Source organism: Formica exsecta, unplaced genomic scaffold, assembly GCF_003651465.1.
Source record: "Formica exsecta isolate Colony F162 unplaced genomic scaffold, ASM365146v1 scaffold1149, whole genome shotgun sequence".
NCBI classification, from domain to species: Eukaryota; Metazoa; Arthropoda; class Insecta; order Hymenoptera; family Formicidae; genus Formica; species Formica exsecta.
In genome coordinates, this window is record NW_021848489.1 from 35,265 (window position 1) to 59,710 (window position 24,446).

Here is a 24,446-nt window from a genome sequence, read left to right on the forward strand (position 1 = left end):
TTCAATATAAATTATCTTTACATTAAATTATTATATTATTTATTGTGTGCAACATTATATAAACTTTAATGTAAAATTAAATTTTATTATAATTATTAATGCGTATTAATAAAAATAATTTTTTCGTATAAGTCTAGCCTTATATTTATTATCTCATAAGTACTATCTAAATATATATATACTATTCACAATGTGTGTGGATACCGATAAAGCGGTCATCCAACGAAGGTCGGTCAGTGTTGCAAACGATTCTGTAACTAGTAGACACGCGCATGAACAATCACTCGCCAATTATATCAAGTCGTGTTCAGTCATTTATGTTGGCAAATTACAAAGATCTGTGCGTTATTGAGCAAGAAAGAAGTGAGCAGCAAGATATAAAGTAGTATAAGAGGTGACATAATCGTATGAAACAACAGCGAATATAAATAATAAAATTAATTTTACAATCAAAAATGTAAGTTTTAATATGTATTATAATATATTTATAATTTCATTATGATGTTAAAATAATTGTTACAAAAAATATACAAAGTATGGCAAAATGACATATATGTGATGACATAATTGTGTGAAACGATCATGTTTATAATAAAACGGGACTTTGTATAAAGATACTTGATCAAAGATACATTTTTCTATCGTATTTATTGCACACACAAATATATATAACTTAGAGCATACTTTATATATAATGTAAAGATAAGATATTGAGAAAAAGTTACACATACAAAAAACTTAATGTATTTTTCCATTGACGTTTCATACGTTCATGTGACATGCAAGGTAGATATTTTTTTCATTTACTACGTTCGTCAAATTTGATTACAATTAATTGTGCCTTGCACGTTATGTAAATGAATGTTAATATAATCTTTTTTTGCTATTGCGTAACTTGCATATTATGCATAAGATTATTTCTTGCTGCATACTCGCAAGTTCCTCGTTCAATCGATCGTACATGCTACATACATCGATACAGAATTTTCCGTTATATAGATTGTCCAGTGTACTTTCTAAGAGTAGGAGTGGAAACAAGTGTAGAAGTAAATTGCTGACATCACGACCAACGATTAGTCACCCAGAAACAAGAAGCTGTATGGTAGTGAGGCAAACGAATCTGATTGGTGGTCAGCGAGTGCTATTCGATCAAAAAACGCTCATATAATTTACAACAGATCGTTGACAGAACGTAGCTCTCAGTATATGTGTGCAGTGTTGTTTACCATCAGTGTTAATCTATGTTAAACTGTATTAAAAACGGTTTGTTTGGAAAATGACAGAAAACGTAAAGAAAGATACTAAAAAACCTCCGGATGGTGGCTGGGGCTGGTTCGTTTGCCTTGGAAGCAGTCTAATTACGGTAAATTCTGGCAAAATCACTATCGCATTCTATTGTGTCAAAGTTATTTATTTATGTTCTTAATAAAAATATATTATAAAAAGAAAAAATATTTGAAATATTCTCTCATAAAATAAGATTGGAATAATTATTATCAGAAAATTTTATAAAAACTATTATTGTTACATTTTCTATTTTTATTTCGCTACATTATTGCATATCGTACAGATTAATATATTATTGATTTTATTCCATTTGAAAATATTGGCTTATTTTACTGACAACATGGTACGTAAACTGCAGCTTTCTTTGCGTTCTTTGGACCCATCTTTTGGATTACTTTTCCAAGATCTGCTAATAAACCTCGATGTGGATTCTATAGGAACGTCGGTTATAATGAGCGTTCTAGATGCCATTGTCAATTTTACAGGTAAATGCGACTTTTTCCCACTATCTAAATATATGTGATTATTTTAAATATTAGAGAACTTTTTATTTTTCTTTCTTTTCCGCTTTCTCTTTTTTAAAACATTTCTAAAATTTAGAAATTTAAAAAGAAAAAAACTATATTTGTTTATCGAATCTTGTTTATATAAATTTGTAGGTTTTCTAGTTGGACCATTATTAAAAAAATTTTCTTATCGGCAAGTCGCATTCTTTGGATCTTTATTCAGCTGCAGTGGCTTAATACTTACATCAAGGGCTGATAGTATGCTTTATATTATTTGCACCTACAGCATCTTAGGAGGTATAAAATAATTATTATATATAAATTATTTAGTTTTGCATACAGAGAGTTTCTCTTACTAATAATTACATATTTAAATAATATTTCCGCACGTATATTTTCTATAATTATTATTTATTTTAGGTCTGGGTACTGGCCTTGCAACGGCTTGTTCCTTCGTCGCACTGAACACATTTTTCGACAAAAAGCGTGGCCAAGCCGTCGGATTTTCCATGGCAGGAACTGCATTGGGAATGATGCTCGTGCCACTGGTAAGGAATATATTTGAAATGAAAGGGAAAAAATAAATCTCTCATAATTAATTATACATTGTACAGCTAATACACATGCTGCTGGAATTATATGGATTTCGCGGCACAACACTTATCATGGGAGGATGGGCGTTGCATTCTATAGTAGGATCATGTTTATTACGTCCACTTGAAGAACGATCATTGTCACTGCCAGTTGAAGTAATTATATTCCAATCTAAAAAATATTAAGTGATTTTAAGCGATATATATTTGTCAAATAACGTATAATTTATTAATTTAATATATCTCGAATTTTTATATATTAAATTACTGGAGAAAAAAATTAAAAATATATTCATGTACATATGAACAATAATACTGATATCATAAAAAATAATATGTATAATAGCATGTTCGTATAAAATTCTTCTTCAGGAAAAGACTGATAAAGAACGAGAAAGCGAAGCTTTATTAATGAAAACAAATCCTACTGGATCACGAAGGATGTCGAACGGATCAACTTGGACCAAGGATCAAAAGGCGGAAGATGAATCAAAACTCTCATCTAAAAATGAATCGTTTATGAAGAAGATAAAAGCAACCTTTGACTTGGATCTTCTCAAGAATCCCACGTACTTAAACGTCTCTCTAGGTTGCAGTCTTTTCTACGTAGCCGAATCGAATTTTAAATTAATGATGCCTTTCTTTCTCTCGGATATCGGTGAGTGCATTTAATTGTAAATCGTAATCAGCGTACCGTAGCAAAGGATGTCTATTATTTTGTTGATAAATAAGATTTATATTTTTGTGTTCCAAACACATGAATATATTGAAATTATAAATTATTCACATCACATACAAATCTATGCCAATGCCACATTAGCACAATATTGTAGGGAGCTCGATGATTGAAAAACAAACATCCTCGCTATAGCACTGCTTGGAAATTACATAAACTGCTCGTAGGAACTTGACAATCAACAGGAATGACGAAAGCGGAGGTCGCCTTTTGCTTATCCCTGACTGCTTTTGTTGACATCCTCGCCAGACTGTTATTGCCGACGCTTTTCGACAAGTTCGGTTGGAAAAAGCGCATGGTCTTTTGGGTCTTCTGTCTCTTCGTTGGAACCGCACGTTCCGGTAATTCTTTCATTAAATCTGCCATTATTAAGTTTAAATGTTGCATCATATTGCTATTACATTATTATTTATTTTAATTATTTTTTAATTATTAAAATATAATTTAAAATATAATTTACACAAAGTTGTAAAAAATGAATAAGAAAATATAAAATTTTGTTATTACACAGTATTGGCAGAACAATCGGCAAAGATACCCTTAATCATCATGTTTGTGATAGCGGGATTCTTGCGCGGCGCTACATTGGTGAATCTTAATCTCTGCATATCAGAATGTTGTACTTTGAAGAAGTTACCGAGTGCATTTGGAATGTATATGGTGTTCAAGGGCTTATGCGTGGTCACTATAAGTCCTTTAATCGGTATGTTGGTACAATATGAAATATATATAATATTTAAATATCTATTAAATGTTTATTAAAATAACATTGAATTCTAATTTGATATCTATTTTCTCTTCAAAAGGATACATCAGAGATGTCAGTAAAAGTTACAAAATCTGCATCCACATAATGACCGTTATAATACTTGTCACTTTTATTATGTGGAGCATCGAATTTTTATACATCGCCTTTTGTAAACGACGACTTACCATAGCTAAAAAATTACAAATGCAAATAATTGAATAATAATTGAAGTTTAGTAGTAATTGTGTGTTCACAATAATCTTGAATGTATTTATTAAGCACGTCTAATTTTGACGCAACTGAAAAAGCAGGAATATTAATAAAATTAATTAATTTTTTAAAAATATTTTTTTCCCTTAATTGATAATTCTCGTATAATTAATGATTATCACTATGATCAATCATACATCGGTTAAAATTTTTGTAGTTACGCTATTATTTGCCTTAAAAAAAAAATAATTTTTGCGCGTTGAATCGAATCCGAAATATCTTCGCGACAACTTTATAATTTATAATTACACGCTGATATCGTCTTATCTACAGTCAATATTACTTTGTATTTTCGTAGGTGCAATGAACTTGTTTCTCGTATTTTTATCCAAAAGTAAAATTTTTTCTTGTTGAGCTGAATATTATTTTACAAATAAAATGTCTTGTTTAAAGTCTTTTTTTTTTAGGAAATTTTAAATTGATAAAAGAATCTTCAAAATAAGAAAGATGATTTGCATGCATAATATATTTTATTTTAAGAAATTTCTATTTTATGATTTTATGATTTTATGAAATCTTATTTTATGATTTTATAAAATTTCTAGTATAGAGACAACTTGTATGGAATTACTAATTTGATTGATAAATTAAATATTTCATCGATATAGAGTGAATAATTCAATCAAATCACTATCGACTCAAATAAGAAAAAGATGATTTGCATGCATAATAGATCTGATATATTTTGCAGACAATCCATATTTCTTTTTATATATCTGTTTATTTGTGTTCTTATTAAAATTTGTTATTTTTTATATAAAATTGCAAATTTATTAAAGCGCGATAAAATTTTGATACTCTATATGTCTGACGTAACACACATACGTTCTCATTTGTGTCATTGCATCTATTGCGAGATAATGAGGCGCGTTGATAAATTTGCGCCAAACGTGTGCAAAGAATTGGCTGATAAATAAATACACTGAGAACTGCGCGTGCATTCGCGCTCGTGAACAAAGACGCAGTTGTTACCACTTGATACGAACGATCAACGTTTAGATGAAGTTGCAGAGCCGGTTTTTATCGTTCAAACTCTTCTTCAAGCCAGTCTCGGAGCGTCCGCTGCTCGTGTCAGAACATATGTTCCGAGCTTTCACGTGTGCAGAACATTTATATAAAACATGTGCATTCTAAACATGTGCTCGGCATTTAAATTGATTAAAAATTAAACGCGTGGGAGTGTTGCTCGTTTGAATCAACATAATCTTGAAAAATTTTGATTGTGTATAATTAGATTATAATTATTTAATTATAAATTTTTCAATAACGTTAATTTACTAACACAGACCTGACAAACATCTTGGCCAAATATCTTCGTTAAACATCTGCGCTTGATCACCAAACAAGCAGTTTGCGAGAGAAAATAAGAACGCCTGATCATAAGTAGGTATAAAAAAGTTAAGCTGTTCTGACGAAGAGCAAACAAAAGAAATCAAACACGTTATTACACGTAATTATTGCTGAGCTATTTAAGTAATAAGTAATCAAACTAACGATATATTACATTCAAAGAATATATTATTTTTTATTCCGATTCTTTTAATTATTCTATTATAATTATTATTTAAGTAAAAAAAAATAAAAATATATGAAATAATTGTAATATATATCCGAAAAACACCAATACTATTGACAATATATTAAAAATTTGAAGTTTTTTAAAAACTTGAAGATGTAAAAGTATATATATATATATATATATGCTATAAAATTATACATATATCAAATTATATACATGTCAAAAATGAGACAACTTTGACAATTTGTGAAAGTTGTCGCTATTTTTATCGTTATAAGTATCGCAGTTTTTAGAGTCAATTGAGTTAAATTGGACGAATTGCTCGTTTTCATTGCTTCTGCTTTAATACCACTTTATTAATCACTACGTTGAATTAATATAACACACACACACACACATATTCTATATAAATATATATATATATTTCTTTTATATAAATTTATACATTACTTAATTATATATTTTACTTAATTTACAATATTTTACTGTATTAATTAAGCTTTCGATTCCAAATATTTTTTTTAATTACAGAATCCGCGATATATAACATCTGTTTCTTAAAGAAATATCAAATACAAAAACTCAACAATTAAATACGAATACTTTTATAAGCTCTCATCGGAAATGTAAATGCAACGTAGTTGTGAGTTGAATCGAAGTGTGAAAGAAACCTTATCTCGTAGCTGGCAGAAAGATATTATAACTCGTATCTTATCAGACACTTGGCCAATCCAAACTTAATATCGTACGTTAGAGAATAATTAAACGTACAGTTTATCGAAAGTACGAGCACGGAATACAACTGAAAATTTCTAGAAATCGCATACTCTTATGAAGTACCTGTAGAAGAGTGATCGATACGATTGATAGAATGGCACGTGACAAAACAGACCAAGGCTGGGCATGGGCTATCGTTGTCGGCGTAACTGTTATCAATGTAAGCCAGTCCTTCTTTTGTAATTGCTATTAGAAATTCAAAGCGATTAATCTTCATTGATATAAAACGTTTTAGCTCCCACGCGATCTTCATTTTAATTAAAAATTTTTTTCTCTTTCTTATTCTAACAAAAAATTGCATCTTTAAAAAATTATTTAAAAAAATATTTTAAAATTAGGTTTTAAAACAATAGCATTCTCTATTAATATTCGTGATATTTATGCTAATAGCTTGTCATTATATTAAAAAACATTACAAAATTTTAAAAATAGTTTTTGCAAAACTGATCGCAATTATTTTTATCAGTTAGCCGTGCTGCCAGTGCAACAGTGTTTCGGACTTATTTTTGCGGAACGTTTTACAAGTCTCGGTATCACCGCAACGCAAACAAGCCTAATTCTTCATCTTAATGGAACAATAACGTGCAGTCTAGGCCTGATAAGCGGTCCAATGATGAAAAGATTCACCTTTCGTCAGGTCGCATATTTCGGCGGCCTAACGATCGTTCTTGGAATCTGCACCGCTGCTTTCGCGGTATCTCTTCCGACTCTTATTATCACTTATTGCGTTATTATCGGTAAGTAACTTGTGTTACAGAATAATTACTAGAGTCAGATAACGTGTTTGATAATTAGTGTTGAATGCCACGGAACTTAATGGCTTTTGCTCTCTCTCCTCAGTGTTCAGCAGTGCTCAAACAAAAACAGCATTACAATTGTCAACTGAGCTTTAATAATTGCAATAATTTCAACAATAATTTAATTACATTTGCGCAATTACAACATCATCAAAGTTTACAATCAATATTTTTATATAGTTAACTGCATTATTCTAATTTCAATTATAATATAATATCTAATATTAGTATTAGTTATTAAACTGGTATATTTTTAACAGGTATCGGAGAAGGAATTATTTTTCTAGCGACAACCTTAGCTCTGAATACGTATTTCCGCAAGAAACGCAACGTAGCTATGGGTTTTTCGGTTACAATGACCGGTTTGGGTCCAATCTTGATGCCTCTTTTGATAGATGTACTTCTCGAGAATTATGCCACCACCGGCACTCTTTTGATCCTTGCTGGAATTGCCACACATTCTTTTATCGGTGCATCGTTATTAAGACCATTTAAAAAGCAGAAAGAGGTGAGTTAAAGGTATGCGAGAAAAAGCACGATCTTATACTGATTCCCTCCATTCTATCTTTTTATATCTTTCAGTCATCAAATTGTATATTGCATCAACAATATAAAACATATAGCATATTTGGAAAGCTTCTTCCATTTTTAGCAGATTATTCTGATAAATAAAACTACTGATGTATTGAAGGAAGAAAAAAGTTGGAGAAAAACAGAAGCTTCATGTGCTGAAAACGAGGCAAATTTACAAGATGACATTGTTCAATGTCGATTATTAAATGAGGAAGATGCCGAAAAGGAAAGACAATCGAATCATTGTTTGGGAAATATTAAAACAAAAGTAAATAAAAATAGAAAAACTTCGTGTCTCGAAAATATTGCTACAAATTTGGATCTCGATCTTCTTCGTGACAGTCGTTACACAGCCATAGTATTAGGTAGATAAATATATCGAATTCACAAGAGTTTTACTAGAGCAGAGTTGGAATTGTCAGATATATATAATATACGCACGTACACTTAAAAATTAGGCATGAGTGTCTCGTTAGTGGCGGAAACAAATTTCAACGCGATGATACCTTTCGTCCTGGCCGAATTGGCGAGCCTCAACAGAACTTCAATAGCTACGGTGATGTCGATCCAGGCTGCCGCGGATATCACAGGACGACTTTGCGTGCCACTGTTGGCACAAAAATCCGGCTGGACGTGCAGGAACCTTTACGTGATATCCCTACTAGGATCGATCCTTGGAAGGACTAGTACGTACCGCCACATAAAGTATACGAACACGAGGAATCTCTTCACGACGAGACCGCGATCTTTGGGGTGGGTTGATAGTTGGCTAAACATAATAATAATATGTATAATAATTGATACGATTCGAATCGCGTTAATCATGTTATATTTATGAATTATTAAAACGCGGCTTCCTATAAAAATCTGACATATATACTATAATACGTTTATATTATAATTTTAATAATCAAATTATTATATCTATTTGAGAGAATCAATCTTTGAATTCTCAGTTTTATGTACATTTTTTATAAAGTCGATGTTTATGTTATTTTTTTGACAGTTCTATCGACATGGGGTAATTCTTACGTCATCGTGATCGGAGTATCTCTGATCGTCGGATTGTCAAAGGGAACCAAGGCTGTCTTCCAAGCTCTAATTATTCCCGAATACGTACCATTGGAGAAATTGCCGTCTGCATCCGGTATTCAGATGGTCTGTAACGGCATCCTGTCTATTATCGTGGGACCAATTATTGGTAAAGAGAGATTCTAAATGTGCAATAAAAATTGCTTCAATTTTCTTCGAGTGTTTAATTTAAATTTTACTAACTAAACAAAGCAATATTTTATTAATGTTCTATTTTAATTACAATTAACTATTTTTAGGTCTAGTGCATGATTTAACGGATAGTTACGTAGGTGCGCTATATTTTACATCTCTTCTCAGCTTGTCCTGTGTCTTCTTATGGTCTATAGGTGGACTTTGGACTCCTGGTAAGAATATTTTAAGATTGACTCAACAAAGTCCAGAAGACAATTCTCGTCAAAATGTTTAAAATTAATTTGATAGCGATTAATTTAGCATTTTCGATTTATGACTGCAAGTTTTAGACTACAAGTATAAAGATAATATAGAAAAATTTATAAATATAAATAAAATATTGTGTGATATAATTTAATAATATATATGTTATCGTAAAAATATTTTATTTTATTTTATTTTAAGAAATTTCTATTTTATGATTTTATGATTTTATGAAATCTTATTTTATGATTTTATAAAATTTCTAGTATAGAGACAACTTGTATGGAATTACTAATTTTATTGATAAATTAAATATTTCATCGATATAGAGTGAATAATTCAATCAAATCACTATCGATTTTATAAAAATATTGATTAATCACTTTTATTGTAACTTGTACGTATAATATGTTGCATATAAGCAAAATCCCGAATATATTTGATTACAAAAAATAGCTTCAATTTTAAAAATAATTCGTACGATTCTTTAACATAAAATGAAACGATTACATATAAATTTCTATGCGCACATTAATTATTCTTATCAATGAATAACAACTCGATACACGTAACAAAGGTTCAACGCAAGTATCAACATTACAATATGCATGTACACATATGATATATTAGCAATTTCGAATATATAAATGACTCATCACACTCAAACGCATATCATTTTTTCTACTCTATCTTCTCTATTCGTCTTCTTTCTTATCTTTCTTATAACACATAGAACAAAAATTCAATTATTATTGCTGTGTACACACACACACACATTTAAAGTTAAAGAATTTTTTATCAATTATTTGTATTTTTATACTTGAAAATATAAATATATATATATATACACTAATAAAATATATATAAATATATTGTATATTTTATAATAATTTAATTATACACAATAATAAAAAAATACGTATAATAATAAAATTGTTTTATTTTATGCTAACAAGACATCTTGTTAATTGCTTGTGAAAATTTTGTTCCAATAATTTGTAATTACTAATTCAGAAAGTAGTCAAATAATATAAATAATAAATATAAATATATATTATATGCTTCTTTAAATTATATTTCTAAAAATCACGTATTTTATTTGCAACTATACATATATGTAATATTAGATCCTATGTATGTATGTGTGGCATTGACATTTCGACTATTTCATCTGGTGGAAGATTTTCTATTGTAGTCTGATAATTTATTGAAGATTGAAGAATCGATCATAGATGGCGATCAGATTAGATTATTCTTAAGCTTGAATACTTTTTTTATCTCTTGCGAAAATGTGCGTCAACATCAGTGTAGCTTTTATCACAACGCAAGACACAACACTATGATCGGACTAGGAAAATATATATTGTGATTGTCTAGTTTCGCGTGCTACATTTTTTTGTATGTTAGTGTTGAACCAATTAAATATGTGCGCCAATTCATAGAAGAAGAAAGATACTAGATCTTAACGCAATTGCTTATATATAAATTATATAATATTTTGTTACTGTGCAAATTTCTTTGTGTTATAAATATTGAAATTGTATATATTAGATACTTGGGATTAGGTTAAACTCTTTCAGCGGGAATAAAATATTATATAATATTAGTAAGTAATATATAAAAAGTTTATTTGTTTATCGCGAGTAAAATAAGATTAATTTTGAAGTTTATGTCACCTTCGGATGACACATTCATAAATGAACGTCAAATAATGATTACGATAACGATCGATGCGGATAAAATCGATTGACAAGCAACTAAGATTGCAAATCGCAAGTCATGCTTATTTTGTAAAATTGGTATAAAATAATTAATTTATTATAACAAATGACGCAATCGTATTATTCAATCAAATGTGTTGTTGTAAGCAATTGTAAGCAATAATAATAATTGTTAAATAAAACAATTACTCTATATGTATAATAATTAATGACTATATAAATATATATTAAATATTAAAACAAAAATATTAAATATAATATTTATTTAATAAAATAAATTTTTAATGTTCTCTACGCGTAACACACATTGTTCACATAACGCACATATGACATTTATTTAATAAAGCAAATTTTTAGTGTTCTCTGCAAGTTCTCTTCCCATAATACTCTTTGGATGAGTAATATTATTTTAAAAATTGTTGCAAGACTTTATTCCGGTGTATAATTTAATTTTACATTAATTTGTAAAATGTTTACAAAAGTGCCACCCGATGGAGGATGGGGATGGGTTATTGTTCTGGCCGGTGCATTAAATGGCGTAAGTTACCATGCATATCTTTTGTAACATAACAAGAATATAATGCAGATGTGACAAAAATAATAGCACGACAAAAAGTATAACGTTTGTCAACAAGTTAAAATTGCTCTTCCTTCAAAATCGAAACAAAGATTAATTTGAATAAAAACTTTTCATAGATATCGACCATACCGTTTATACAAGTATTCGGATTGATATACAAAGATTCTTTCGCCAAACTTAATATGAATGCGACAGATACGTCAATTATAATCAATGTAAATTTGGCATTTGGTATGATGTTTGGCATGATTAATGGGGCTCTTTTGAAAACCTTTGGATACCAGAAAGTAGCGTTGGCTGGAAGCATAATATACACAGCGGGAATAATGTTGACGGCATTCGCCAATACCTTTACTTTCTTTCTTATTTGTTATGGAATGCTAACGTGTAAGTAAAAGAATCTTTCGACAAGCACATTATTATAATAATGTCTTTTATATGTGTATACATATATATAACACAGTATCAATTGTAAATATTATAATAATCGCTTCTAAAGCAAGCAATTATTTAAAAAATTATCTTTATATTATGTCGCAAATGATTCGGACATGACCAATTATTAAAATGAATTTTAGATTTGAATCAAACATCAAATTTTTCAAGATTTTTGAATAGATACACCTGTTTAAAATAAATTATCTTGATCATGTTTATATTCTTTTTGAATAGCTGTTGGTTTGGGTATGTCGATGTCTGGATTTTCTCTGGCGATTAATACTTACTTCACTACAAGGCGAAATCGAGCTATGGCCTTGGCAGTAACCATCACCGGACTAGGCCCAATTCTTATGCCTCAAGTAGCATCCTTCTTACTTGCATTCTACGGTATACAGGTATTTCAAAAATTATGTCTCACTAAAAAAATACAGTAACATATCCAAAGAATTAAATATCCTTTCTTAATATTTCCTTGATATGTAAGATAATTATGCCAAGTAAAAGAGAATCGGAATTGACAAGGTAACACTGTCGGGCAGAAAGATATATACCTATGTGTATTTATGTTTGCTTTGAAGCTTTTCGTTTGATGCATCCTCATTTGCGCTAGATTATGCCGATTATAAAATGCAACAGCAATAGCTTATCGATGTGGGTCGGCGTAGATGTCTGTTTGTTCTCACTAGTTATATCATCTGCAGTTAATGTTAAAGTAACCGCAATCTTGTACGCATAAATATATTATGTGTGTGTCAATCTATAATATAAAGTTTAATGAACTATTTAGTAAAATTTATTTCTCTCTCTCTCTCTCTCTCTCTCTCTCTCTCTCTCTCTCTCTCTCTTTCTCTCTCTCTCTCTCTCTATCTCTTTAATTTCCAATCGCGATTTATCAAAGTATACAAATTATAATTATTGACAAATAGTTGCAAAAACGTGGCAACGTTTATTATAAAACGTGTATTGAAAATATATATATGCAATTTAAAAAATATAATATTAAACAGGAAACCGTCTTGATACTTGGCGCTTACAGTCTTCATTCGATAATGGGCGCATTGCTGCTACAACCAGTTAAATGGCACATGAAAAGAGTACCCCTCTGCTTAGAGACAATCCCTGAAAATTCTAAAGTTTTAAGCAATAATGAAGAAGGTATTTACTTGCTAATTAAAAATATGCCCATACTTGAGAAATTGTCTCTTGTATAATAATTCGTGATCATTTACAGATATATCGACCTATAATGCGGAAGATGAAGCTAATATACACTCTTCGAAACTGACGTTGGACAACTATCAGAGAAAAAGGAAAACGACTATATCAAGCATCGATCACGATGTCGATGTTGGAAGCATTTACGGATTCGATACGCCTTTATCTACACAGATTTCTATAGACAAAACAAGTATGTAACCCGAAATTTAATATAAATATAATTTGAATTTAATAATTAATTATTAATTTAAAAATTTTACAGAACATTAAATAGATAAAAATATTATCATATTATATTTATTTTAGTGTATAATGCAAATTATGACACGGAAACGTCAATAATTAAAGGAGCGTCAGTGACAAATTTAGATGATAACCGTAAATGTTTAAAATATTCATTTTGGAATTCAGGTAAATATGTTAAGATAAATCTATGATTAAAATTTTGTGGTTTTTTTGAAAACATGAGAGATAGTGAAATAAAAAATTCAGATCTGTAATTAAATACTACAAAAGTTTGATGTGTAGAATACAATTAAGCGTGATATACAAAACATTGTGATTATCCGCAATACAAAAAAAAAATACGCTCAGTATTTTAGTAAAATTTTATATATTTTTGTTTTAGCAAAAAGTGTAGAAAGCATAAACCTCGGCAGTAGCATAAAAATTTTTGACGAACCTGTACTGATAACGAAAAAATTGACTTTTATTGATAGTAAAGTAAATAAAAGTATAAACCAGAATATTATGGAAAAGAATTCGCTATTAGAAAAAGAGAATAGTAACTTTCCAAACAAAAAAAATTACGATAAAGACAAGTAAGTATAAAAAAATTTTCTATTTATTATTATAATATATGTGTGCATGGATATAAGAGAATATAATATAAATATATTAAATAACATAACATTACCTCATTAAAGTTATATAAATTGTAACTCTATAGTCACAAAAAACTTGATAAAATATATAGAAATTATATTACAGATATGAATCCGCCATCAGCCGAATTTTTCATCGAATGGCTAATCTTTACGATTTCGATCTTCTGCGCGATCCTACTTACGTAAATATCATGTTGGGAATGTCGATAGCGATTTTTGCGGAGATAAACTTTTCCATGCTGACGCCGTTCATTCTCGCTGATATGGGAATGGCAACGGCAGAAATTGCCAACGTCATGAGCGTTATCGCAATAGCCGATCTCGTTGGCAGAGGCGTATCACCGTACTTAGGAGAGTGGCTACGTCAGCCACCTAGGATGATGTATATGCTTAGCCTGTTTCTTCTGATAATTAGCAGAAGCTGTAACGTATATTAATTATTTTCTTTTTGATCTGAAAAAAAAATAACATGATATAAAAGTGAAAAAGTAGAATTGTACAATATATAACAGCGACAAATTTATCTCTATTTATTTTCGGTACAGCATTGATCTTTACAAATAGCTTCCTTTCGGTACTAATGGTTGCTATCGGTTTGGGATTGGCGAAAGGAATTCGTTCAGTGTATATGACCTTAGTAGTACCCAGCCACGTCCCCATCCATAAGTTACCTAGCGCTTCCGGAATTCAGATGTTAATCAACGGAGTGATCCTTACGTGCGCTGGTCCAATATTAGGTACTATATTAATATTAGATTTAATTATTTATTATCTCATTATTAATTCTTAATAATATATTTTTTATACATATATAATTTATAAGAAAAAAAGAGAGAGGGAGAAAGAAATTTGGTAAATGTTCGGATTAACTTACACCTCACGGATCATTTTTATTTTTGCATATATTGTAGAGGGTGCATTCCTAAGTAATACACGCTTTGAATTTTGTCTCTCTCTTCTGGTTCGAGAGATATGCGATTTTGAAGTTTCACAGTTTTAATACTTTTTCTCTGATATTATAAAGTAATATTAGGAAAAGTGAAGTTTGTGTACATTGTATTTGTTGTAGAGTAGACAAAAAAGTGTTTGTTTATATTTACGGGATAGGTATTTAGGAATGTACCTTCTATGTAAAAATGAAAACGATCCGTGAGATGTAAGTTAATCCGAACATTTACCAGAAATTTAAAAAGATTTTAAATTTAAATAAAAAATTAATTTGTTATAGGTGTAATACGAGATAATACAGGAAATTACACAGTTTGTATTATACTGATTAATTTTGTGACCACCATTACGTTATTTATGTGGACAATAGAGATATTACTCGTACGGAGGAAGTCTACACGGCGGAAGTCAAGATTACCCGAAACATCTTAAAATATAATGTACAAAATAATTTTATTTTTATAAATAAACCATTGTCAACATATCTACATTGTGAATAAATTCCAAACTCGATAAAAAAGATTAATAAAAACATGTAGTTAATCAAATATATTTTATTAAAAATTCTTACGCGGCTTATTAAATTTCCTCATTCGCAATTAAGGTCGTGTCCTTGTTCGACATCATTTACCATAGAAATGAATCCAATTAGAGCGCTAATCCTCTCGAGACGACTCAAGTCTTTAAAGACAGACAACTGCAGTAGACAATGGAACACCTTTCCCATTATTTTCCGGCGGAAATTCTCACGTCTTGCGACGTGTGATCTTTCTGAAGAGATCTGAAAAGGAAGTTCGAAGGTCAATGAAATGTAGATAATGTTGCATCAAGCCGGTCAATCTGTTCAACAATGTTGGAGATTCCTCTATTCTCGCGTCAAATCTTTACTCGTTAAATGTAACATCTTTTTCATGACATGCAAGAGTTATGATGTACGCGCGATATCACTTAATTTTCTCTTAACGTGTGATGACTTGAGAAAAGTAAAGCACAGAAATACTTTGATTTCTCTCTCGCATCAAAATTATATCTTTCTTAAGTGTAAAAAAACAATGTATATGCGTATAAAATATTTTTGTCAAATATATGTAATATTCAAGTACTGTATTATTCCTTCCATATACGATTCTTTACTTGAAACAAACAAAAAATATGATCTCGAAATTCGCGACACAAAATCCCCTTTCACCGTACAGTCGGAAGAGAATGACTTGCGTGATATGCATACATGTATATCACGTACGAACGTATATTTAGTTGCAGCAATGCTCAAATAGTCGTGACACTTTTTGGCGGAAGTCCAGCTTTACGAAATCGGCGAAAGTGATGACCGAACGTGGTTGGCAAATGCATAAAGGACAAATTCAAATAGCCGTAAACGCGATTGTATTTCAAAACAACCGCACCTGCAATTTTCTAAAATTAAAATGAGAAAGTTTGTACGAGTTTTAAGTATCTTACGCTGTAAATATGGTTTAGTATATTAATAGCATATTGTCACAAGAGTATTACGTTTTGCATTGTGCAGAAAAATATAGAATAATATTTAATACATCACTTTAATATAATCTAATTTAATTTCTTGTAGGAATAAAAATATATTAATTTTTTATATATAAATAAATCAGATAAATTAACATTTATTATTCGCGCGTTGCGCATTTTCTATTATTCATTATTCAGTATTGTTTTTATATCGCGCTGGAACATCATTTATTTCAAGCTAACAATAAGTATGACTGCGAGAAATCTTTTGCATTGGAAAGTGTTTAACATGCACAATAGCTTCTGAGAAAATTGACCTTAAACTCACCTTGATTTAACTTACAGAATTGAACAAAAACACTTCAGGAAATGAAAGCGTATTCACTTAAAACCCAGTTCGTGTAACACATACTGACCTGATTGATCGATACAAAATATCCGTTACTGTATTAACGTGTTTCGATCATTTTTCTCGACATTTTTGTAGAAGAAAACTTGACTTCAAAAACACGTTTTAAAATAATAAAAAAGCAAATTTCTAAAAACACATTAATTTAATATAAAAAAGATTACGATATATTCCTTATTTGTTTATCTTAATCCAAGTAACTTAAGTACGATTGTACTATCGAAGGACAGCATAGTTCTCTTGTAAAAGAGAGAATTATCAAAATGAGAATTATTAAAATTATTATGTAACTTATTTACACATATATAAATTGGCATTCTCTCTGTATTTGAAATATTGGTTTCCAACCACTTTGCAAAAGTTGTAATGACAACTTAATGCAAATATAAGCCGCACTGTCATAGTTTTTCCTAGGCTTATTTCTTGCTTTTAGACTTATTGTACTACTTATAGCAAAACTCGTAAAGATACACATGATTCGGATTACAAAATACATTTATCCGGTACACTGGCCACAATAATCACTTACGCACATACGTAGAATCAAAGTAGAAAGAGAGATAGATAGAGAGAGAGAGAGAGAGAAAGAGTTCACTGGTTGCATTAAATATTGTTAAGTAAAAAGTTCGTCGAAATATGATCGAAAAACTCTATTTTATGATAAAATAACTGTTCACAATCACTCATCTTTCACTAAAACGTATCATCAATATTGTCTGCACATGCATGAATAATCCTTTTGAGCATTTTTCACTATTAATCCGTCATCGGCTGGCACGTGATACCTATAAAACAAAAAAATTAAATATTATTATCTAAAAATTTTTATTGATTACAGTAAAAATAAAAGTATATATAATATCTCAACAATCAAAAGATGCAGAAAAATATAGAAAATTAGAAAAAATATACTTTTCTAAAATATTCTCTAAATATAGAATAATGTAATCGCAGGTTATAATATAAAATTATACGACAATATATTAATAAAAATTATTTATTCCATACATACTTTATTATTTATACATATTATAAACGAAATTTGTAGCAAAAATATAAAGATTCCAAAAACTAGATTAGTATTAGAACAATGCATCTAGTAAAAAAGTCTAGCGTGTCAAAAATTAAAAAATAAATAATTTCTTATAAAATAAAAAGTAAAAATTAAAATAGACAAATAAAATAATTTAAATAAAGAATATAATTATAAGTTGTATATACGATATAATCATATATACCTTCGAGTGCCCAGCATACAGCACAGGAATTTCAGGAGATTCACTGTCCTCGCTCTCGTGTTCATTCTCGTCAAGCGACGCAAACTCCTCGTGCTCCATGATGCCCCACAAGGGAACGCTCTCTGGACCCGTAGAAGCCACAGCCAAGTTGTTCACAGCCTGAGGTAGCACTTGATAGGCTTTCTCGATTGACTCGAACGTATTGGACTTCTTCTTGTTTCTTTTCGTCTCCGTTTCCAAGACTTTCGAATTTCTGTCTGCTTCTTTCACCGCTTTTTCTTTCCTCTTATCAACAGAATTCGATTTAGGAGTGGTTATGATAGGCTGAGGCGTCACCACGTAGACGCGTTCCTTATTCACCGAAGAAATATCCACGGAGAAGCCCTGCCATGTGTTGTCGTTCTTTGTGGATGCGGTGGAAATGTCAGTAGAATTCTCAGTCGAGTTTGAATTTTCGATCACCTTAAACAGGAGATATCGAAGAAATATAAAGCATTATTTCTTGATATTGATATTTCCACAAAATTTTGATTAATTACTTGTATTCGCGGTCCTTCTACATGGTTGCTGGCCGAACCTTTGTAGTCTAAATCGTTGAAACTAAATCCGGCCAAAGTAAAAGTTTTAACGTTATCGTCGTAAGAATCAATATGATTAACAGGTTCGGTGGTCGTCAAGTATTCATCAGGAATCTGCTTTGAAGGGAAAAGATACGGATTGACCGAACTAGGCGAAACTGTAATAGCGGCGGTTGTACCCTTCGAATATTCCTAAATTGAACATAAAAAATACATTTATCGTTATCGTGCTCTTGTTGTATATATACTAGAATCATCATTATAATTTTTGACAATAATCAACTTTACATGATCAAAAGTCTATCATTGAAATTATTTTTGTAATTTAAAATAAAATCCACCAGTAATAATGCTGAGTCCAAAAGATACATAATAAGACAAGAAAAAATGTTTTAAAAAGATTAACAATTTAAAAACTGTATACAATTATGCGATATATTTTTAATTTATATAAAGGATAAAATTAAAATAGTATTATGCTATTCGTTGAAAATTTATGCTTAAAAAATCTTTTGAAAGATAAGAAAATTTTTCATCGTGATGTTTGATGTGTTACAAAAAAAATAATAAAATAATATTATTTATTGATGTTTATAACCAATATATTTCTATATTAAAATTCACCATTTATTACATTTAGTTTAATAGACTCAACATTACGCATTATACACTGCAGAATTAAAAACTTTATCTATTATTTTATTATATCTATTCATAAAAAACACATTTATTTAAATAATATGGCATGTACCTGTATCGTCCAATTATCAATATTCTTTTGTAATTTATGTACGTCTATGGAGTTGTTTTCTTTAGTACCGACTGATTTCCTAGTAATATCTGCTAACAATGCCGAAATAGTCGGCCGAGTATACGAAGAATTTGAAAGACTGGTCACTTTAATACTGTTTCTCGATTCGCTAAAATACTTGTCGTGATTGGATTCACTCGCAAAATTCAAAGCCTTTCGATCGTGATTTCGTTCGTGTGATGAATGGAACGGAAGTGGTGTATACTGTGACGTGTATATTCCTCTTTGCGTCTTGCTGTTTTGTAGATGTTTTATTCATATCTTTCGATTTAACATTAAAATTTTGATTCAATGTTTCCTCCGCTACATCGTCATAAGGATTCAATACAGAGTTCAGAGTGTTCCAAAGTCCTCCGCTCTCTGTATTTCTTGAAGTCGTCGATACGACGCTTGACCATAAATATCCAACCTGATCAGATGGCGGAATATAGGAAACGTCTTGCCCCCGAAGAGCCCTATGATCATGGAGACCTCCATTGGAGTTTTGTGTTGCACTGTCGTTAATCTTCGACTCCTCTGAGGATGTTACAAAATTGATCGTCTGGAAGCGATCCGTGGAAAGATAAGACTCTGTTGTAGTAATGTCGTGACGTGTTTCAAAAATCTCATCATCAAGTGTCAAAGTCGTCCCGGCAGTCTCAATATTCGTAAAGTCTGTGAACGCGTTAGACGTCGGCGGTATCGAGGACGAGTCCGTCCGACTTTCATCCTTGTGCGTGAAATCTAGCAACAGTGACTCCTCAAAATGTATCGAATCTTCAATCTTTCCGGAAGATCCATCTGTAACACGCAAAGGTGCGCGAGAGTCTTCAACGACGTTGGCGCTGGAGGACAAATCATTGTATTGATGCTCGAGGTTACCCGGTATTCGATCGAGACCGGAAATTCCGTAACTGCTGGGAGGATTTTGATCGATTAGAACACCGGAATTGCCAAACGATGTTTGATGACTTATAGAATCGAGTGAACTTTGAGTTTCGGTATTTTCAAATCTTTGCTGATCTGGTATAAGATCAGAATGACCATGCGACACCTGAGTTCCGCTAGGAGATAGATCACGGTGCGCACTATAATTCTGAGCATTAAAATGCTCGAACCATCCGTTGCTGACGCCAGGATTGTTTACGTCAGAATTAGTATATCCTAATTCTTGATGCCTCACTCCTGGATCAGAATTTGAAAAATCTGGATGAACGACCGCTTCACCATTAAAATTGAGCTGCGCTGTACTCGGAAAAGAGCCATTTCCCGCGGATCTAACATCTCCAAAAACAGATGATGGTGATGGTGGTGCATCAAGATACTCCGAGTTACTGTTGGGAACGGCTTGTACAGGATGATTGAAATCTTCCGCCTTGAAGAGTGGTGGCATTGCTCCAGGATACAGATGCGGATTTGGCAGCGGACTAATGAAAGATCCGTCTTGTCCACTGGGCAATGGTGGTGGAAAAGAAAAATCTGGAGCTCTAACTTCTTGCGAAGCAGCATGATGAGCGTCATAAGGTACCTCGTGATTTCTGGGTGGCAGATATTCGCCATTTAATGATGGCGATAATTGAGGGGGCGGTGGTGGTGGCGGCAATGCGAAAGAAGCATCTCCCGAATGAGAATAATCACCGTGCTGTATCGGCATCCATGGAACTTTGTTGCAGGGATTGCAGTTTTTAGCCTTGTTCGAAGAGGGATATCCCGGATGATTGTTGAGGGAGGAGGAAGGAGGAGGTGGTCTGTCATAAATTGCAGGAGAGGAACTGCCATAGATTTCCCCTGGAGCTGAAGGAGGTATAAAATTCGATGGAGGATACGCAGTTTTGGTATGGGGGAGTTGTGGTGGTGGTGGTGGTGGTGGTGACAACGCCGGCGTATTTGACGAAGAACCGATACCGAAGGGATTGAACCAATTCATAAATCGCGCAAAATATCCTGGCGCCTCAGTCGGTTGAGGGGTAACCAATCTTGCGACTCTACCCGGTGGATGAAACCTTGGCAGTGGCGGTGGAACGAGGTATTCGCTCAGATTGATTCTGCGAATGCGTCGAATATTGTTGGGGCCGCCCCGACCATTCCTGATGATAGAGGCCGCGCTGATCGCGCAGATCACTAGCAGTAAGAATGGCAAGGCCTGAAATATCAAATTAATGCTTTATAACATGAAAAACAAAAAGATTTATTAAGAGTAGTAATTTTATTTGCAGAAAATGATATTGTGTAGAAAAAAAAAAAAGAGAGAAAGAGCATCTGCAAATTATTCGCTATAATATATTTTATTCTAATTAAATTTAAAAACAATGAAAGATATGAAAGTGACGAGTTATCGCATTAAAATTATTGAACAAAATATTTATCAGTAAAATCGATATTCTCTCTACACAATTACTTCTAAACAATAAAAGCAACAGAAAAATAAGAATGACAAAATCGTTCAGTTGTTAAAGTCGTTAGATACATACTAACAATTTCTTTTCTCCTCGTCGATATTCTAGGTATCATTTGACCGACGAAAGCTTGTATGTATTATATTATTATGTACACTTTCCGCAACAATCAATGACACGACGGTGGAATAAACGTGCGGTAGAACAAACTAGGTCGCATCATGGGAATCATTCTACTGAGAATTATGTATGCCGTGCGCGAAACTAGACGTCTTCTCCCTTGTTATTTTAGAATGGAGTCCTCGTTGGACTTGGTTTTCCTCTCTTTAGTCCTGGATGCAGCTGATTACCCCGTTTTACGCTTGCTACACGTAATTTATGCAAGAAACAGACATTTTGCTGCGCCGCAAAAATCGTTACGCGAAACGACCAATACACAATTGGTGGCAGTTTGAAGCGTTTTTCAAACCGCTACAAGCACATACCCTCGTCATGTCAGTAATTTTTAGTTTTCACACTTGTTTAGCGTTATTAAACTAAACATAACACAGATTTCGCCCGACGTTCCTGACTAATTTCAAAATTGGCTTTCTAAATGAGAGAAAAGCACTCGTAAATGTCGTCCGATGCTCTTCGACCTATTTAACCAACATAAAACCCAGTAATCATCGTTCTCTTGAAGAGATTCTAAGCCAGCCAGTCATTACCGATGGCACAAGAGGTCATAAGACACATAGAATGCAATGTAAGGTCGAGAATGCGCCACGGATTCAATTCCACAGAATTGCTTCGTACAAGTTTCTTCCATCTATTACTCACTTACACGGTTATACGTATATAAAATCGTTATTTAATGATTACGTCAATAATCCAAAATGTACACTTTAAATATAATTTTTAATAAATTTTTTTAATCGATTTTAGAATTAATTATAATTTCTCAATCTATCGTGATAATATATTTATTTTAAAACATTAGCGTTTGCAATATTTGTGTTCTAGATTACTACAAATTAAATCTTTAAAAACTAATAAATAGCTCGTGAGTAGCATATCAAAATATACAATAGCATAATTAAATAATATTATATAATTATTCCAATAAAGTAAAGAATATATTAATAAAACGCTATAAAAATAATAATATGATGAAATTCAATGCGAATTATTCTCTCGGGAATAGCGACAAGTGAAGAATTGGTACAAGGAAACCTTTATCGCAGAAGGCCGCGAGGAAAACGAATGAAATGTCAAAGAAAGGCCGGGAATCCGCCGTGATTCGCGCAGCACCCACTAACATAGTGCTGAGATTCTCTCACGTTAATTGACTGCGAGAACTCCACGTGCTAGTTCTTCACGTATACGAGCCCGCGCGTCTTGTGAGAGAGAACGAGAGTAGTCGCGGATGACCGTGTTTGTCCCGCGAACCGGAAGCCGCATAGGAAAGTGAAGAAACGGAAAAAAGGGAGGCACACATGCGTCTCTAATAATACATTACGATGTCGCGTACAAACGTACATTATGCAAATTACTTCCGAAAAGAGCACGTCTTCTGTCTATGACGGTTGCGTTTACGGCTCACAGGTGTTCGACGTAAAATGGTTTTTGAATTGATAATTGCAACACGCAAGTCAAATTTTTTTTTTATTATTATTAAATATATACACAAATCTTCTGTAAATTTATTTATTCCTATAAATGTCTTTTTTATGTGATAGTGCAATTTTAGCAGAGTGAAATGATGTAGAGCTGTTTTCTAAGAAGAACGCTAATGAGAGAAGTCAGTAGGCTACAGATACCCGGCAGGTATTAATCAAGCATGGATTGAGAATAATAGTGACTCCGCACTCTTAAGTCAAGGATGGAATCAAGGATAGAAGAACAGGTCAAAATCTACTAGGAAGTGGATAGATCCGATTTCTCGACTAGCGATCGCTGAGAAAACATCTGGACGAGAGCATCGATTTGGCACACGGGTTCCACGATCGACGGACGATCATATCGAGCATGTAACTAATATATCGATTTCTTTCTCCGGTAGTCACGTTTGGATGGAAGATAACAATTCCATTTGGCTGCTGTTTTATACCGATTTTGATCGCAACATTGTGAGATCTCGACACAGTGGTGTGAGATGAGAAAACGATACTTTTGCGTTTGCAGCAGCGTAACTAAGACATTGAAAATTAATGATGCATCTCATTATCAGTAACATAACATCCTCAAAATAATAAGCTTCTTGGTATAATGCACCACGTGCGATCTTTTGAATTGAAAGAATTTACGACTTTTTTTATACACCAATTTACCTCTGATATAAAGAATAAAATATTAATAAATATACAAACAATTGTCATACTTACACATAATCAAGATATAATAACGTCGAATTAAAGACATAGAATGGATATTGCAGATTTTTTAGAAATCTGCAATAACGTTTATCAGAAAAAAAAAAAAAAAGGCAAAGATGCAACTG

General features: G+C 31.8%; 3 protein-coding genes across 6 annotated transcripts in view; 2 read left to right on the forward strand and 1 right to left on the reverse strand.

The window, feature by feature from the left end:
- Positions 1-202: 202 nt before the first annotated feature.
- On the forward strand, positions 203-9,437 carry LOC115237563. The gene is made up of 16 exons (XM_029810693.1): positions 203-457; positions 1,000-1,363; positions 1,646-1,772; positions 1,947-2,090; positions 2,214-2,341; positions 2,408-2,542; positions 2,759-3,044; positions 3,308-3,463; positions 3,634-3,825; positions 3,929-4,059; positions 6,903-7,173; positions 7,494-7,741; positions 7,889-8,171; positions 8,265-8,492; positions 8,813-9,007; positions 9,138-9,437. Exons 2-16 carry the CDS (start codon positions 1,277-1,279, stop codon positions 9,305-9,307), a joined length of 2,781 nt encoding a protein of 926 aa, XP_029666553.1. The 5' UTR covers positions 203-457; positions 1,000-1,276; the 3' UTR covers positions 9,308-9,437.
- On the forward strand, positions 9,226-15,591 carry LOC115237545 (monocarboxylate transporter 13-like). Of its 4 annotated transcripts, none has more exons than XM_029810673.1 (11): positions 9,226-9,245; positions 11,355-11,535; positions 11,694-11,964; positions 12,250-12,413; positions 13,026-13,173; positions 13,250-13,426; positions 13,543-13,647; positions 13,865-14,057; positions 14,227-14,546; positions 14,669-14,860; positions 15,352-15,591. In XM_029810673.1, exons 2-11 carry the CDS (start codon positions 11,467-11,469, stop codon positions 15,501-15,503), a joined length of 1,791 nt encoding a protein of 596 aa, XP_029666533.1. In that variant the 5' UTR covers positions 9,226-9,245; positions 11,355-11,466; the 3' UTR covers positions 15,504-15,591. The 4 variants fall into 4 exon arrangements, with proteins under 4 accessions (XP_029666533.1, XP_029666516.1, XP_029666524.1 ...); XM_029810656.1 differs by lacking the exon at positions 9,226-9,245 and adding an exon at positions 10,412-10,882 and having other exon boundaries at positions 15,352-15,584; XM_029810664.1 differs by lacking the exon at positions 9,226-9,245 and adding an exon at positions 10,412-10,678 and having other exon boundaries at positions 15,352-15,584.
- Positions 15,592-16,708: 1,117 nt separating this feature from the next.
- The window catches only part of LOC115237540, a 12,376-nt gene continuing 4,638 nt past the window's right edge, over positions 16,709-24,446 (reverse strand). Inside the window, 5 exon segments of the mRNA XM_029810642.1 lie at positions 16,709-17,750; positions 18,204-18,665; positions 18,743-18,973; positions 19,533-19,809; positions 19,811-21,714. Coding sequence (XP_029666502.1) covers positions 17,730-17,750; positions 18,204-18,665; positions 18,743-18,973; positions 19,533-19,809; positions 19,811-21,714 — 2,895 coding nt within the window. The 3' untranslated portion in view covers positions 16,709-17,729.